At 44.8% G+C, this 15,000-nt stretch overlaps 1 protein-coding gene across 1 annotated transcript in view; it reads right to left on the reverse strand.

The window, feature by feature from the left end:
• Positions 1-6,381: 6,381 nt before the first annotated feature.
• LOC143276124 (uncharacterized) overlaps positions 6,382-15,000 on the reverse strand; it is a 12,407-nt gene continuing 3,788 nt past the window's right edge. The window contains exons 3-6 of the mRNA XM_076580532.1: positions 14,795-14,961; positions 13,068-13,366; positions 9,167-9,277; positions 6,382-7,939 (exon numbers count right to left, since the gene is read on the reverse strand). Coding sequence (XP_076436647.1) covers positions 7,555-7,939; positions 9,167-9,277; positions 13,068-13,366; positions 14,795-14,961 — 962 coding nt within the window. The 3' untranslated portion in view covers positions 6,382-7,554. The remainder of the gene's footprint in view (positions 7,940-9,166; positions 9,278-13,067; positions 13,367-14,794; positions 14,962-15,000) is intronic.

Consider the following 15,000-nt stretch of genomic DNA (forward strand, 5'->3'; position numbering starts at 1 on the left):
TTGTTGTTGTTGTTTCGTTTTTAGTCATTCAGATGAGACGATAAACCGAGGTCCCGTGTGCAGCACGCACTTAGCGCACGTAAAAGAACCCACGGCAACAAAAGGGCTGTTCCTGGCAAAATTCTGTAGAAAAATCCACGTCAATAGGAAAAACAAATAAAACTGCACGCAGGAAAAAAAAATTTTTTTAATGGGTGGCGCTGTAGTATAGCGACGCGCTCTCCCTGGGGAGAGCAGCCCGAATTTCACACAGAGAAATCTATTATGATAAAAAGAAATACAAAATACAAATAGGGGACTAGTTCGTCTTTGGGGAACCATCCCAGCGCCGACTGTCCTAAAAACACTCTTGGCCGAGAGAGTGGGGGATGTAACTTGGGCAAGACACTCTGTACCATGATCAAATTCTAGCCCAGATAGTCAGGACAGCAGTTGCCTCCTCTGCTGTTCTGATGGTCATAGTTGGGACACGACTACCATGCATACACACATATTGTTATGTATCGGTTTGTTTTGTTTGTTGTTTGTTATGTTTTATTTTGTCGTTGTTTTGTATCTTTTGTGTTGTGTTTTGTTTGTGTTTTATTTTGTTTTGTTGTTGTTTTGTTTTATCTGTACAGACCTGTATCAACCATGTCGTGTGTTGTTGTTTTTCGACACAACACGCAAAATCCATTGTAGCAAAAATGTTGCACCGAAAGTTCTGCTACTGCCATGTTTTTGATGAAAACGAAACCAAAAAAAAAATGCCATCACACAAATATCTTTGTATTTTTCTTCTTTCGAAAACCGAGCATTTGTGAGGGATAAGAAACTCTAGGGAGAGCTGGACAGTACAAGGTCTTCAGTGAAGAAGCCCCCCTCTGTTGCCCCCACGTTGTCCGCATGACAGACAGCAGGATCCCGAAGATGCTCTTGTATGGCCAGCTGCAGGAAGGCCACCACAAATTTGGAAGACCCCGCAACCGGTTCAAGGACACCTTGAAGACAAACCTCAAAGCCTGTGACATAGACATCGCTTCCTTGACCGCTCTCGCTGGAAGATGCTATGCTCTGATGGCATAAAGACGTTTGAAAACAAGAGAACGCTGGCTGTTAAGGAGAAGCGTGAGCGAAGAAAGCAGGGCTCAACTTCTGGAGACGTTTTCCCTTGCAACACCTGTGGGAAGTGCTGTGCATCGAGAATCGGCCTCTTCTCCCATAATGAGGACACACACCGACAGATAAGCCTGCCTGCCTACTCATCCGTCGGACCGACGGCAGACTCCATTATTATTAAATCTTTTCTTCTCGCCCGCCTCGTCTTGCCACAATGTGTGTGTGTGTGTGTGTGTGTATGTGTGTGTGTGTGTGTGTGTGTGTGTGTGTGTGTGTGTGTGTGTGTGTGTGTGTGAATGTATGCCACACTCTCAAACGCTGTGACAAGCGCTGTTTATTGATATGGGTAATTATCAACCACCACCCCACCAACCCCACTCCTACCCCCCCCCCCCCCCCACCTCCCCTCCTCCACCCTCTAAACCCACCACCACATCCCTTACCAACATCGATTTTTTTCTTTTTCTTTCAAAACAATCAGATTAGCTCCCCCTAACCTTTTGCGTCAAGGCCCGCCACTCCGAACGCCAATCCATCCCAACCGGCACAATCACCTCCCGTTCTGGCCTCGTGTAATTAGCGTTAATCGAGTCAACCCGCGAGGGTTTTATTAGCTTCGGGGTGCGCTTGATTTACTACTGCTCCGATCCCGTTTCCGATTCCGTGACGGGCCGTCAGGAAAAATCAAAGATTTCGCTGCCGGGGTGGGGGTGAGGGGGTGGTTGGCGGTAGTTGGAGTGTTTCTGTTGTTGCCAGGGTGTGCCGTTGTTGTTCTTTACTCTCTTTTTTTTTTCTTGTTTCTTGTGGGGTGTTGTGTGTGTGTGTGTGTGTGTGTGTGTGTGTGTGTGTGTGTGTGTGTGTGTGTGTGTGTGTGTGTGTGTGAAAGAGAGAGAGAGAGTGTGTGTGTGTGTCTGTCTGTCTGTGAGTGTGTGTCTGTCTGTCGGTCTGTCTGTTTGTGTCTCTGTCTGTCGGTCTGTTTGTTTGTCTGTCTGTCTGTGTCTCTGTCTGTCTGTGTCTCTGTCTCTGTCTGTGTCTCTGTCGGTCGGTCTGTCTGTCGGTCGGTCTGTCTGTTTGTGTCTCTGTCTGTCTGTGTCTCTGTCGGTCTGTTTGTCTGTCTGTGTCTCTGTCTGTCTGTCTGTCGGTCGGTCTGTCTGTCTGTCTGTCTGTCTGTCTGTCTGTCGGTCGGTCGGTCTGTCTGTCGGTCGGTCTGTCTGTCTGTCTGTCTGTCGTTCTGTGTCTCTGTCTGTCTGTCTGTGTCTCTGTCTGTTGGTCGGTCTGTTTGTGTCTCTGTCTGTGTCTCTGTTTGTCTGTCTGTGTCTCTGTCTGTCTGTCTGTCTATCGCCGTGGCCATGTTGTAGGCTGTCAAGGGTAAGACCGATGAATCGTTGAAATGTTCACGATGTTAATCGCTACGTGAACAACTGCTGCTGCTACAGCCGCTGCTACGTATGCTGCTGATACTGCTGCTATTATTACTACTGCTACTGCTACTCCTGTTCCTCCTTGTGTGTGAAACGAAAAACGTGCTCGGCTAGCAAACCTAGCGCTGTCCGTACTATTATCGCGAAAACCGCAAACAAAAGTTTTCCAACAGAGAAGTCGACATGTGTTGTGCTCAGAAAAGTAACTCGTCAACCTTTTTTTTTCTTTTTTTTCTTTTTTTTCTTTTTTTTTTTTACAGAAAACTTTCACTTTCTTGTCAGTTTAACTACTTCTCTTTTACGAAGTCCTTTAACTCACTCAGTACGGCCAGTCCTCTCTTCTCCTCTACACAGACCCCTCGGATGTCTAGTGGGTGTCTGAATGACCCCAACCTTTAGCTTCCGTCGTCAGAATTGTGGCATTCTTTGTCAACATTCACCTCTTCAGTATAAGAGCCTTCCGCTTGCAATATTTTGATGATGGTAATTGGGGTGAAACGCTGTTAACTTCGTCTCTTTCGCCGTTCGTATGGAGAGAGTTAAGTGATTTCCTGTAATTGTATTTAGATCTCTTTTTTTTTCAAATTTCACCCTCATTTGCCTCCCAGTTTTCCCCCTACTCTCCATTCATTCACATCTCCCACGCAGTCATGTACGCCTTCTAACCGATAATATTCAAATTCAAATGTATATATATATATATATATATATATATATATATATACTTTTAACAAATTGTCTTCAGTCACCGCGGATATGTGTGACGGGACATTAAACAAAATTCCTCCTGCTTCTCCTGGTTCTGCCATTACCACTCAATGCTGCCGTTGGGTTACGCTGCTGGTCAGGCATCTGCTTGGCGAGGTGGTGTAGCGTATATAGATTTGTCCGAACGCAGTGACGCATCCTTGAGCTACTGAAACTGAAACTGAAACTGCTGTTGCCACTAATTCTGCTGTTGGGTGCTGCTACTGCTGCTGCTGCTGCTGCCACTTCTACTGCTGTTCCTGCCTCTGCTGCTGCTATTTCTGTTGTTGCTGCTGCTGCTACTGCTGCTGCTGGTATTTCTGTTGTTGCTGCTGCTGCTGCTGCCGCTCTTGCTCCCATATATATATATATATTTATAGTCTGTTCATCTAAGATGATGAATGTAAATGTTACTGCTGTTTAGTGCTTCTGCTTCTGCTGTTGCTGCTGCTGTTGTTACTGATGTTATTCTTACTGCTGCTACTTTTTTTTTTATACTTCCCCCCCCTGCTCAAGACCTGATTAAAGCGCGTTGGGTTACGCTGCTGGTCAGGCATCTGCTTGGCAGATGTGGTGCAGCGTATAATTATGGATTTGTCCGAACGCAGTGACGCGGCCTCCTTGAGCTACTGATACTGATACTGCTGTTATTAGTCAGTGTTGCTGCTTAGTGCTAGTGTATTACTACTGCTGCTGCTGCTACTGCTACTGCTAGTCATTCGGGTGAGACGATAAACCGAGGTCCCGTGTGCAGCATGCACTTAGCGCACGTAAAGGAACCCACGGCAACAAAAGGGTTGTTCCTGGCAAAATTCTGTAGAAAAATCCACATCGATAGGAAAAAAACAAATAAAACTGCATGCAGGAAAAAATACCAAAAAAAAAAGGGTGGTGCTGTAGTGTAGCGACGCGCTCTCCCTGTGGAGAGCAGCCCGAATTTCACACAGAGAAATCTGTTGTGATAAAAAGAAATACAAATACAAATGCTACTAGACCCACTTCTCTAGTTGCTGCTAATACATCTAGCAATGTTACTCTTGCTACTGTTGCAACGTTGTTGTTGTTGTTGTTGTTGGAGTTTCTCGGTGTCTATGCTGTTCATAAGATATCTATGACTTACTTGACTTGACTTAATCCTCTTCGTTCCGGTCGGAACACAGGGCCCACACTGCAGATCTCCATCTCGCTCTGTCTTGTGTGTGAGTGTGTGTGTGTGTGTGTGTGTGTGTGTGTATTTGTGTGTGTGCCGTGGAAGCTGCGATACGTAGACTAGAAATGAGTGTGTGGAGGAGGGGGGTAGAGGAGGTGCAGGGTAATGTGTGTGGTGTGTGTGTGTGTGTTGGAGCTCATGTACGTTTATATGTATTTTTCCTCATCTGGATATTCTTGGTGATTTAGTCTTCGTCCGGCGCATGAGTTCCTCGTTGGAGTAATTACTTTAAAAAAAAAATGGGGGTGGGGGAGTGAAGGATAGAGATAAAGAGAACGAATGAATGGAGGGGGTGAGGAGAGACAGACAACAAAGGCAGAACGGCACGCAAAGCGTTTGAACAGGGTGAAGGGAGAGAACAGCGAACAACTGAAGTGATCTACGCAATTTTGCAATATAGAATTACTTCCCTTGGACCGGAGAAAGTTTTGAAACGTTGATCTTTTTGCGACACGAAGATGTCTGTGGATGTATGACATCTGTTGGAGTTGTGTGTACGTGCGCGCGCGCGTGTGTGTGTGTGTTTGAGTGTGTGTGCGTGCGTGCGCGTGTGTGCGTGTGTTTTGTTTTGTCTTGTTTTGTTTCGTTTTTACATCTGCCCACATGATGTTTTAGTTTCAGTCTAGCTTATATTTGAACTGCCACAAGTTAAACTGCCTTTTTCATTCCTTCACTGCATTAAAAAAAATGATAAAAGGGGGGGGGGGGCAATTTGGAGCGGAAAAACCAGGAACAAAGGGAAGAAAGCCAGTTCGAAAGAAATCATTTTCCAGAAAAGCCGAGTTATTCCTCTTGAGTCGTGAGCCGTGTAAGTTTTGTTTTCGTGTGTGGATGGGGTGGGGTGTGTCTGTGTTTCTGTGTGTGTCTGTGTTTCTGTGTTTTCTTCAGTCCCAGTACCAGCTTTAAGAGGCTGTTCCTATTCTTCAAAATGCTCTGAACTGACCCCCCAAGTGTGTGTGTGTGTGTGTGTGTGTGTGTGTGTGTGTGTGACATAATGATTTTAAGTTATGCATGTTTATTGCCGTACAAGCTAGAAATAAATAAATAAATAAGACAATATATTAGTCAGTACTACAATTCAACAGGACAACAAATAACGATAACTCTGCACTTTACAGTGAGACAGAAGGAAAGAGAACAACAAATCACAAGGACGGTAACTCTACCCTTCACTGTGAATCAGGAATGTCACAGAAACCCTAATGCCGGAAGGACAGTGGAGTGACCTACGGTTTCTATCACTGACCTTGACCTTCAACGACAGTTATCGTTCGTGCTGGGGACCATTTCAACATCCAGCAATGTGTGTGTGTGTGTGTGTGTCGGGGTGGGAGGTGGGTGGGGGATGGGAGCCATTGGGGGGTGGGGGTGGTTAAGACCAATTTTCTGTCCACCTATCGCCCACATGAAATAACAGTAATTACTGGTCGTCGGGCATTATCATTATTAGTACGGTAGCTTGGTCTTATCAAGCAAGTACTAAAGTTGGAAGATCACAAGTGTGTGTGTGTGTGTGTGTGCGTGTGTGTGTGTGCGTGCGTGCGTGCGTGTGGGTGTGTGTGTGTGTGTTTGTGCGTGCGTGTGTGTGTGTGTGTGTGTGTGTGTGTGTGTGTGTGTGTGTGTGTGTGTGATACTAAAAGGAAGTTACATTTCTCCAAACCGCCTTCCACAAGAGACAGAGATTTACATGTCAGTACAAATATCATACTGACAAAATCGCCATCACACTAAATGGAAGCGAATGATTTTAAATCAGAAAATAACATGCAAAACAATGCTGTGTTTTACTGTGCTGCATTGCATAGTGTTGTGTAGCACATGTGCACACGCACAAATACACACACGCGCGTGCGCGCGCTTTGACGCACTCACTCATACACACAAACACACAAGCACCGATGCTCTTTTGTTTTATTGAATAACCAAAAAAAATAAAACAAAATGAAATAAAATAAAATACCCTATGCCAGTGAAAGAAAACAACATTAACTCACTCCATACGAACGGCAAAAGAGACGACGTTAACAGCGTTTCACCCCAATTACCACCATCAAAATATTGCAAGTGGAAGGCTCTTATACTGAAGAGGTGAATGTTGACAAAGAATACCACAATTCTGACGACGGAAGCTAAAGGTTCGGTCATTGAGACACCCACTGGACATCCGAGGGGTCCGTGTAGAAGAGAAGAGAGGACTGGCCGTACTGAGTGAGTTAACTTTGTCACCATCACACGGAATTTGCACGGTTAAGCTCACCAACAACTGACTGCCATACATTCGAAATTTCTACCACAAACATAAAAAAAAATACCATGATCAGGATCATCAGATTCATGGTTGGACTTGCTCCAAGTTAAATGAAAAACAAAACAGATTGGATCATCACCACCAGACAAATATTCGTCTGAGCAGTGATGAAGTTTTAATGTCGGTTACCTTGGAGTGAAACGCCAAATTGTAGAACCATCATTAGACAACAACTGAATGAAATCGGTTTAGAAAAGAAAATTACGTTGGTATGATCTCATAACAACATCCAGTGTCATTACTAATACTTCTTCTTCGCTCGTGGGCTGGAACTCCTGTATGTACGAGTGGGCTTTTACGTCTATGACTGTTTTTACCCCGCCGTGTAGGCAGCCATACTCCGTTTTCGGGGGGGTTACTAATACAGTCCTCGTGTGGGATCTGTTGTTACGGAAGGGCAGACAGAAAAAAACAAAAACACAAAACGAGACCTGATAACACTGCAGAATGGTTGGGGGAAACCACAAAATTTTGCAGTAGAGACCCAGGCTTTGACACACATCTGACAGACCTGGAGGAATCTGGTGAACAGTTCATAATATTATGCAGTGTGTCGCTCCAATGATTCTTCGTGGAGATAAAGGTGATGAAGAAGAACAAGAAGACAATGCCTTATTGTCGATCACCGACCCATTAACTTTATTTCTAGCAATTATTTTCAAAAACCAAAGTAGAACTAGAACAACACTAACAAGACAATGCCTCATTGTTGATCAACCCATTTAAAAAAAAAAAAAAACACCAAAAAAGCAACCACATTAACTATACCTTCAGCAGTCATCTTCAAGAACCAAAGTAAAGCTGGTTTCATCTGTTCGTCCTTGCCCGTTTTCCGCCCACACCACGTAAGTACCGCTCACTTCCGGTCGGACGTTTTCAAACCGGAACACAGCCTCGGTCTGAAGCAGGCGGCGGAAGAGGAAGATGGTGGCACTATTTCCGTTTTCCACAATGCTTCCGTCCTTGACCAGATACACGCGAGGTGAGAGTTCACCGAGGGCGGTGACGGACACGTCGACGTTAGCGCCGCACGTGACTGGTATGGACCGCTGGAAGGGGAGGAAAGTCATCGGCCCGCCTCGGCCCCAGTAGCCTCCCCTGTCACTCTGGGCTCGGACGAAGACTCTGCGAGTGACGGTCTGTCCTCCGAACAACCTGAAAAGGCGACGAGAATGAATGATCTGAGTTTTCCTACTTTCCTTCTTTCTTTCCTCTATTCTCTCTTTCTTTCCCCCTTTCTTTCTTCCGACCTTTCTGTCTCCTTTCTAATAGTAGTAGTAGTAGTTGTTGTTGTAGTAGTAGCAGTATCGTCATCATCATCAGCATTAGTAGTAGAAGTTGTAGCAGCAGCAGCAACAGAAGTAGTAGTAGTAGTAGTATCATTATCATCATTATTATTATCATCGTCACCAGTAGTAGCAGTAGCAGCAGCAACAGCAGCAGCATCACTAGTAGTAGTAGTAGTAGTAGTAGTAGTAGTAGTAGTAGTAGTATTTCTAATCATTGTTATCATTATTATCGTCGTTGTCGTAGTAGTAGTAGTAGTAGTAGTAGTATCGTCATCATTATCATCATCATCATCATCACCAGCAGTAGCAGCAACAGAAGCAACAGCAGTATTATGATTATCATCATTATCATATCACTGTCACTGTCACAGTCAATTACTATCTCACTGTCATCGTCACTGTCAGTCACATTGTCATTATTAGCTCACTGTCACTGTCACAGTCAATTACTATCTCACTGTCACCGTCATCAGTCGTCACTTTCAGTCACGTTGTCATTATCATCTCACTGTCACAGTCAGTTACTATCTCACTGTCACTGTCAGTCACATTGTCATTATCATCTTACTGTCACTGTCACAGTCAATCATTATCTCACTGTCATTGTCACTGTCAGTCACATTGTCATTATCAAATCACTGTCACTGTCACAGTCAATCACTATCTCACTGTCATTGTCACTGTCAGTCACACTATCATTATCAAATCACTGTCACTGTCACAGTCAATCACTATCTCCCTGTCATTGTCACTGTCAGTCACATTGTCATTATCAAATCACTGTCACTGTCACAGTCAATTACTATTTCACCGCCATTGTCACTGTCAGTCACACTGTCATTATCAAATCACTGTCACTGCCACAGTCAATTACTATCTCACTGTCACCGTCATCAGTCGTCACTGTCAGTCACATTGTCATTATCATCTCACCGTCACGGTCACTGTCAGTCACATTGTCATGATCAACTCACTGTCACTGTCAGTGTCACAGTCAATCGCTATCTCACCGTCCTTGTCATTGTCACTGTCAGTCACATTGTCATGATCATCTCACTGTCACTGTCACTGTCAGTGTCAAGTGTCAAGTCACCTGCACAGGGTGGAGGTCCTGTAGGAGGCGGTGACCTCCACCAACCCCCTCACGTTCTGTGTGTCCTCCACCAGCCTCACCATCCGGTGACGTCGAAACACGCTGTGGAAACTGTGTTGGGTGGCACAGGAACACAGGAACACAGGGGCGCAGGCCAAGCACGTGCAGCGCGAACGACACACACAATCCAAGCCCGGTCATGAAAAAAAAAAAAAAAAAAAAAAAAAGCAAAAAATGCAGGGTTATCTTCATCGTAAGGAATATATGTTATATCTGATGCACGTGGGGTGGGGGTGGAAAGTGGGGGTGGGGTGGGGTGGGGTGGGATGGGGGGAGGTAGGGGGGTGGGGTGGGGGGGGGCGTCACGGCAACTCGTATCATAAGCACATCCAAGCCAGTCATGGAAGAAAGAAAAAAAGAAGAAAAAACGCAACAACAATAACAACAAAATCCAGGCCTATGTACATAGTAATGAACATATCTATACCCCGTCTCGCCAGCTCCGTTCTTCCTCTGATACTCGACTTCTCAGGATACCTCACGTCAGAAGTAAGACCTATGGACACAGATCGTTTTCTTTTCAATCGCCAAAGACGTGGAACAAGCTCCCTGATAACCTCCGTCATTCTGATTCCCTCGCATCTTTTAAATCTCGTCTCAAAACTCACCTTTTCCCTCAGCAATAAGTTCAATTGTGGCAGGTCCACAACTACATGCATGTATATGAATGTGTATTGTGTGTGCGTGTGTTTATGTAAGTTTGTGCCTGCCTATGTGTGCGTATGTGTTAGGGTAGCTGTTAGATACACATGCATGTTAAAATGTATGTATGCAGTGTGTGTGTGTGCGTGCGTGCGTGCGTGTGTGTGTGCGCGTGCGTGCGTGCGTGTGTGTGTGTGTGTGTGTTGTGGTCACATTTTGGTGTGTGTATGTAACATAGATATAATGTTTTATGTTATCAAAAGCGTTTTTGTAAAGCACCTAGAGCAGATTTCTGGATAGTGTGCTATATAAGTATCCATTATTATTATTATTATTATTATTATTATATATATATATATATATATATATATATATATATATATATATATATCTGATGCATGGGGCGTGGGGGGAGGGTGGAGGGGAACAGGGAAACTCGAATCCTACAACACATCCAAGTCAGTCGTTAGAAGAATAAAAAAAAAGAAATGGTTTATTATGTACATTGTGATTAAGATCTTTATCTGATGTATATTAATTCCACCTGATTTTTTTTTTTTTTTTAACTCTCTCCATACGAACGGCGAAAGAGACGACGTTAACAGCGTTTCACCCCAATTACCATCATCAAAATATCGCAAGCGGAAGGCTCTTATACTGAAGAGGTGAATAATGTTGACAAAGAATACCACAATTCTGACGACGGAGGAAGCTAAAGGTTGGGTCATTCAGACACCCACTGGACATCCGATGGGTCTGTGTAGAGGAGAAGAAGAGGACTGGCCGTACTGAGTGAGTTAACCCATTGTCATCCTGGAATCCGAAGGACGAACACCAGTGATGAATGTGGGGGACAGGACAGCAAATTGCCGTACAACAACACACCCATGCCAGTCATGAAAGAAGGAGAGGAGAGAGGGTGGGTGCGGGTGGGGGGGGCGGTTTGGGGGGGGGGGGGCGGGTTACGTACAACAGTTTCAGTTCTCAGTTCCAGTTTCTCAAAGGAGGCTTTACTACGTTCGGAAAAAATTCATATACGCTACACCACATCTCACAAGGCAGATGCCTGACCTGCAGCATGACCCAACGGGTTGGCCAGGCCTTGAGTGTGTGTTGCGTGTATTATTTGTGTACCTTACAAAGTGGATTTCTTCCTTGAGAATTTTTGCCAGAAGACAACACTTTTTTTTGTTGCCATGGGTTCTTTTTCGGTGCGCCAATTTGCGTGCTGCGTGCACATGGGAACCACGGTTTACCGCTTCTTCCAAATGACACAAGACGCTCACTTTTGAAGTTCTATTTCAAACATGGGAGAAAGGACGAGAGCGAGATTTGAACCCCAGTCCCTCCCCCACGCGCGGACACTGTCTTGGCAGAAAAGCGTCTTAACCATTCGGCCACTTTCTTTCCTTCTCGTTTTCACCACGATAGGTAAAAAAAACAAAAAACAAAAAAAACAAAAAAACCCACAACATTAGTGCCTGAGACAAAAACTGTGGAGAATTGTATGATAGTCAGTCGTAGGCATCTGCTGTCCTGACTATCTGGGCTAGAATTTGATTATAGTGGAGAGTGCCTTGCCCGAGTTAGGAGTTGGGTGGTGATGCATGGTGTGTTGGATATATACATGTATATGTACATATATATATATATATGTGTGTGTGTGTGTGTGTGTGTGTGTGTGTGTCTGTGTCTGTCTGTGTCTGTCTGTCTGTCTGTGTATCTGAGTCTGTCTTCCTATCTATCTGTACGCGCACGCGCGCGCGCGTGTGTGTGTGTCTGTGTGTGGGTGGGTGGGTGTGTGGGTGGGTGGCAGAGGAGAGTAACAGAGAGTGATAGAGAGAGAGAGGGAGACAGACAGACAAAGACAGACAGACAGAGAGACAGAGAGGCAGAGAGAGTGCGTCACGTGTGTAAAATCATTCCATGATTCATCATCACCCATCATCATTATCTACCATTAACTCACTCAGTACGGCCAGTCCTCTCTTCTCCTCTACACAGACCCCTCGGATGTCCAGTGGGTGTCTGAATGACCCAACCTTTAGCTTCCGTCGTCAGAATTGTGGTATTCTTTGTCAACATTCCCCTCTTCAGTATAAGAGCCTTCCGATTGCAATATTTTGATGATGGTAATTGGGGTGAAACGCTGTTAACGTCGTCTCTTTCGCCGTTCGTATGGAGATAGTTAATCTATTTTTCCTCACAAGCTGGAAACCACTTATACCCTATCACTGACCAGAGCGAGAGTTCACAAAGTCCCGTGTGTGCATCGTGTTATGTCAGTAGCGAAAGCAAAGTGGGCGTGGGGGGGGGGGGGGTAACAAGTGGAGGGGAGGGGCAGGGGGCGGAGGTGGGGGGCGGAGGGGGGGGGGGGGCGGGGGTGTGGAATTCGTGAGGAGGGGTGGAGGAGGGACGACTTTACAAAGCATATCACACATTACACACATCTATACACACCACACTGTACCCAGTAAACTACACACACACACACACACACACACACACACACACACACACACACACACACACACACACACACACACACACACACCACACACACACACACACACACACACACCACACACACACACATACACCCCCCCCCCCCCCACACACACACACACACACACACACACACACACACACACACACACACACGGACAAGCTTTAACGAAACTCAGAATAAGCGCGCGCATGACCTTAAGATTGAGAAAGGTAGATATTTAAATATTCCACAAGAAGACAGATTGTGCAACAAGTGTAACATCCTGGAAGACGAAATCCATCTTCTTGATCATTGTATTAAATATAAAACCTTAAGGCAACAATTTTTAAAGGATATTCAAAATTCGAATAACACAGGACATATTCCCAGTCAGGTGATGCTAACAGATGATGAATATATACAAACAAGATTGGGAAAAATTGTTTATGAATGCTGCTGCAATTTACTGCATTAACTGATTGATTAATTGTGTGTTTTTTTTCATTCGTTCATTCATTTACCATTGCAATTGTGTCTTATAAACCTTACGGTTTCATGACAATAAAATCTATTCTATTCTATTCTATTCTACACACACCCACACACACACACACACACACCACACACACACACACACACACACAGTTCACAATTCCTCCAGCTGCTACTGTTGTAACGCTCAAGACTCCTCCAGTACCATGTCACACTCACTTCTTACGCAATGAGGACGGAACTTCATCACTCTCAGGTTCCCACGCCGTCATGACGTCAGGGTTGGAAGAAGGCGTCACAATCTCGAGAGTGACGTCAGGATTGGTCGGCAACATCCGTAAATACCGAACGTCCAGACTCTCGGACACGGCGTTCGTCAAATCCTCGGCGAAAAAGCGCGTCAAGAAAATGACGTCATCGCCTGCCTTGAATTTGACGTCTTCCTGAGAGCTGAGAGCCAGTGCCACGTCTGTGCCGGTCTCCATTATGGAGTTACCAATTTCGAGATCCTGGATGCTCTTACAAGAAGAAAATAAATGACCATTTAGTAGTCTTCTTCACACACACACACACACACACACACACACTCTCTCTCTCTCTCTCTCTCTCTCTCTCTCTCTGTGTGTCTCTCGCTCCCTCTGTGTTTACTTACCTGAGTGTTAACACCGGTCAGGTTTCTATGGTGTTGTGCCTGTTGTTTCCACTCACATGTAGGTTAACAATGGTCAAAGTTTCTTTCCACTTACCTAAAGGTTAATATCAGTCAAGGTTTTAATGGTGTTGTGCATGTTTTTTTCCGATTACCCGTAGGTTAACATCGGTCAAGGTTTCAATGGTGTTGTGCATGTAGTTTCCACTTACCTGTAGGTTAACATCGGTCAAGGTTTCAATGGTGTTGTGCATGTTGTTTCCACTTACCTGTAGGTTAACAACGGTCAAGGTTTCAATGGTGTTGTGCATGTAGTTTCCACTTACCTGTTGGTTAACAACGGTCAAGGTTTCAATGGTGTTGTGCATGTTGTTTCCACTTACCTGTAGGTTAACAACGGTCAAGGTTTCAATGGTGTTGTGCATGTAGTTTCCACTTACCTGTTGGTTAACAACGGTCAAGGTTTCAATGGTGTTGTAAATGTTGTTTCCACTTACCTGTAGGTTAACATCAGTCAAGGTTTCAATGGTGTTGTGCATGTTGTTTCCACTTACCTGTAGGTTAACAACGGTCAAGGTTTCAATGGTGTTGTGCATGTAGTTTCCACCTACCTGTAGGTTAACAACGGTCAAGGTTTCAATGGTGTTGTGCATGTTGTTTCCACTTACCTGTAGGTTAACATCGGTCAAGGTTTCAATGGTGTTGTGCATGTTGTTTCCACTTACCTGTAGGTTAACATCGGTCAAGCTTTCAATGGTGTTGTACATGTTGTTTCCACTTACCTGTAAGTTAACAACGGTCAAGGTTTCAATGGTGTTGTGCATGTTGTTTCCGCTTAACTGTAGGTTAACATCGGTCAAGGGTTCAATGGTGTTGTGCATGTTCTTTCCACTTACCTGTAGGTTAACATTGGTCAAGGTTTCAATGGTGTTGTGCGTGTTGTTTTCACTTACCTGTAGGTTAACATCGGTCAAGGGTTCTATGGTGTCGTGCATGTTTTTCCACTTACCTGTAGGTTAACATCGGTCAAGGATTCAATGGTGTCGTGCATGTTTTTTTTGCTTACCTGTAGGTTAACATCGATCAGTCAAGGTTTCAATGGTGTTGTGCATGTTGTTTCCACTTACCTGTAGGTTAACAACGGTCAAGGTTTCAATGGTGTTGTGCATGTTTTTCCGCTTAACCGTAGGTTAACATCAGTCAAGGTTTCAATGGCGTTGTGCGTGTTGTTTTCACTTAACCGTAGGTTAACATCGGTCAAGGTTTCAATGGTGTCGTGCATGTTGTTTCCACTTACCTGTAGGTTCACATCGGTCAAGGTCTCTATGGTGTCCAGAATAAGGCGCAGCTGCAGTGACGTCACGCCAATGGCGTGCGGGATGGTGATGGACGCCACATGCACGTAACGGGCACGTGGATTGAACCATGATTTCGTCACTTCCTGTTGGAAGACCCTGTCTGTCTCTGCCGCAAAAGAAACAGAAAACGAAACAAACAAAGGAA

Source organism: Babylonia areolata, chromosome 31, assembly GCF_041734735.1.
Source record: "Babylonia areolata isolate BAREFJ2019XMU chromosome 31, ASM4173473v1, whole genome shotgun sequence".
NCBI lineage: Eukaryota > Metazoa > Mollusca > Gastropoda > Neogastropoda > Buccinidae > Babylonia > Babylonia areolata.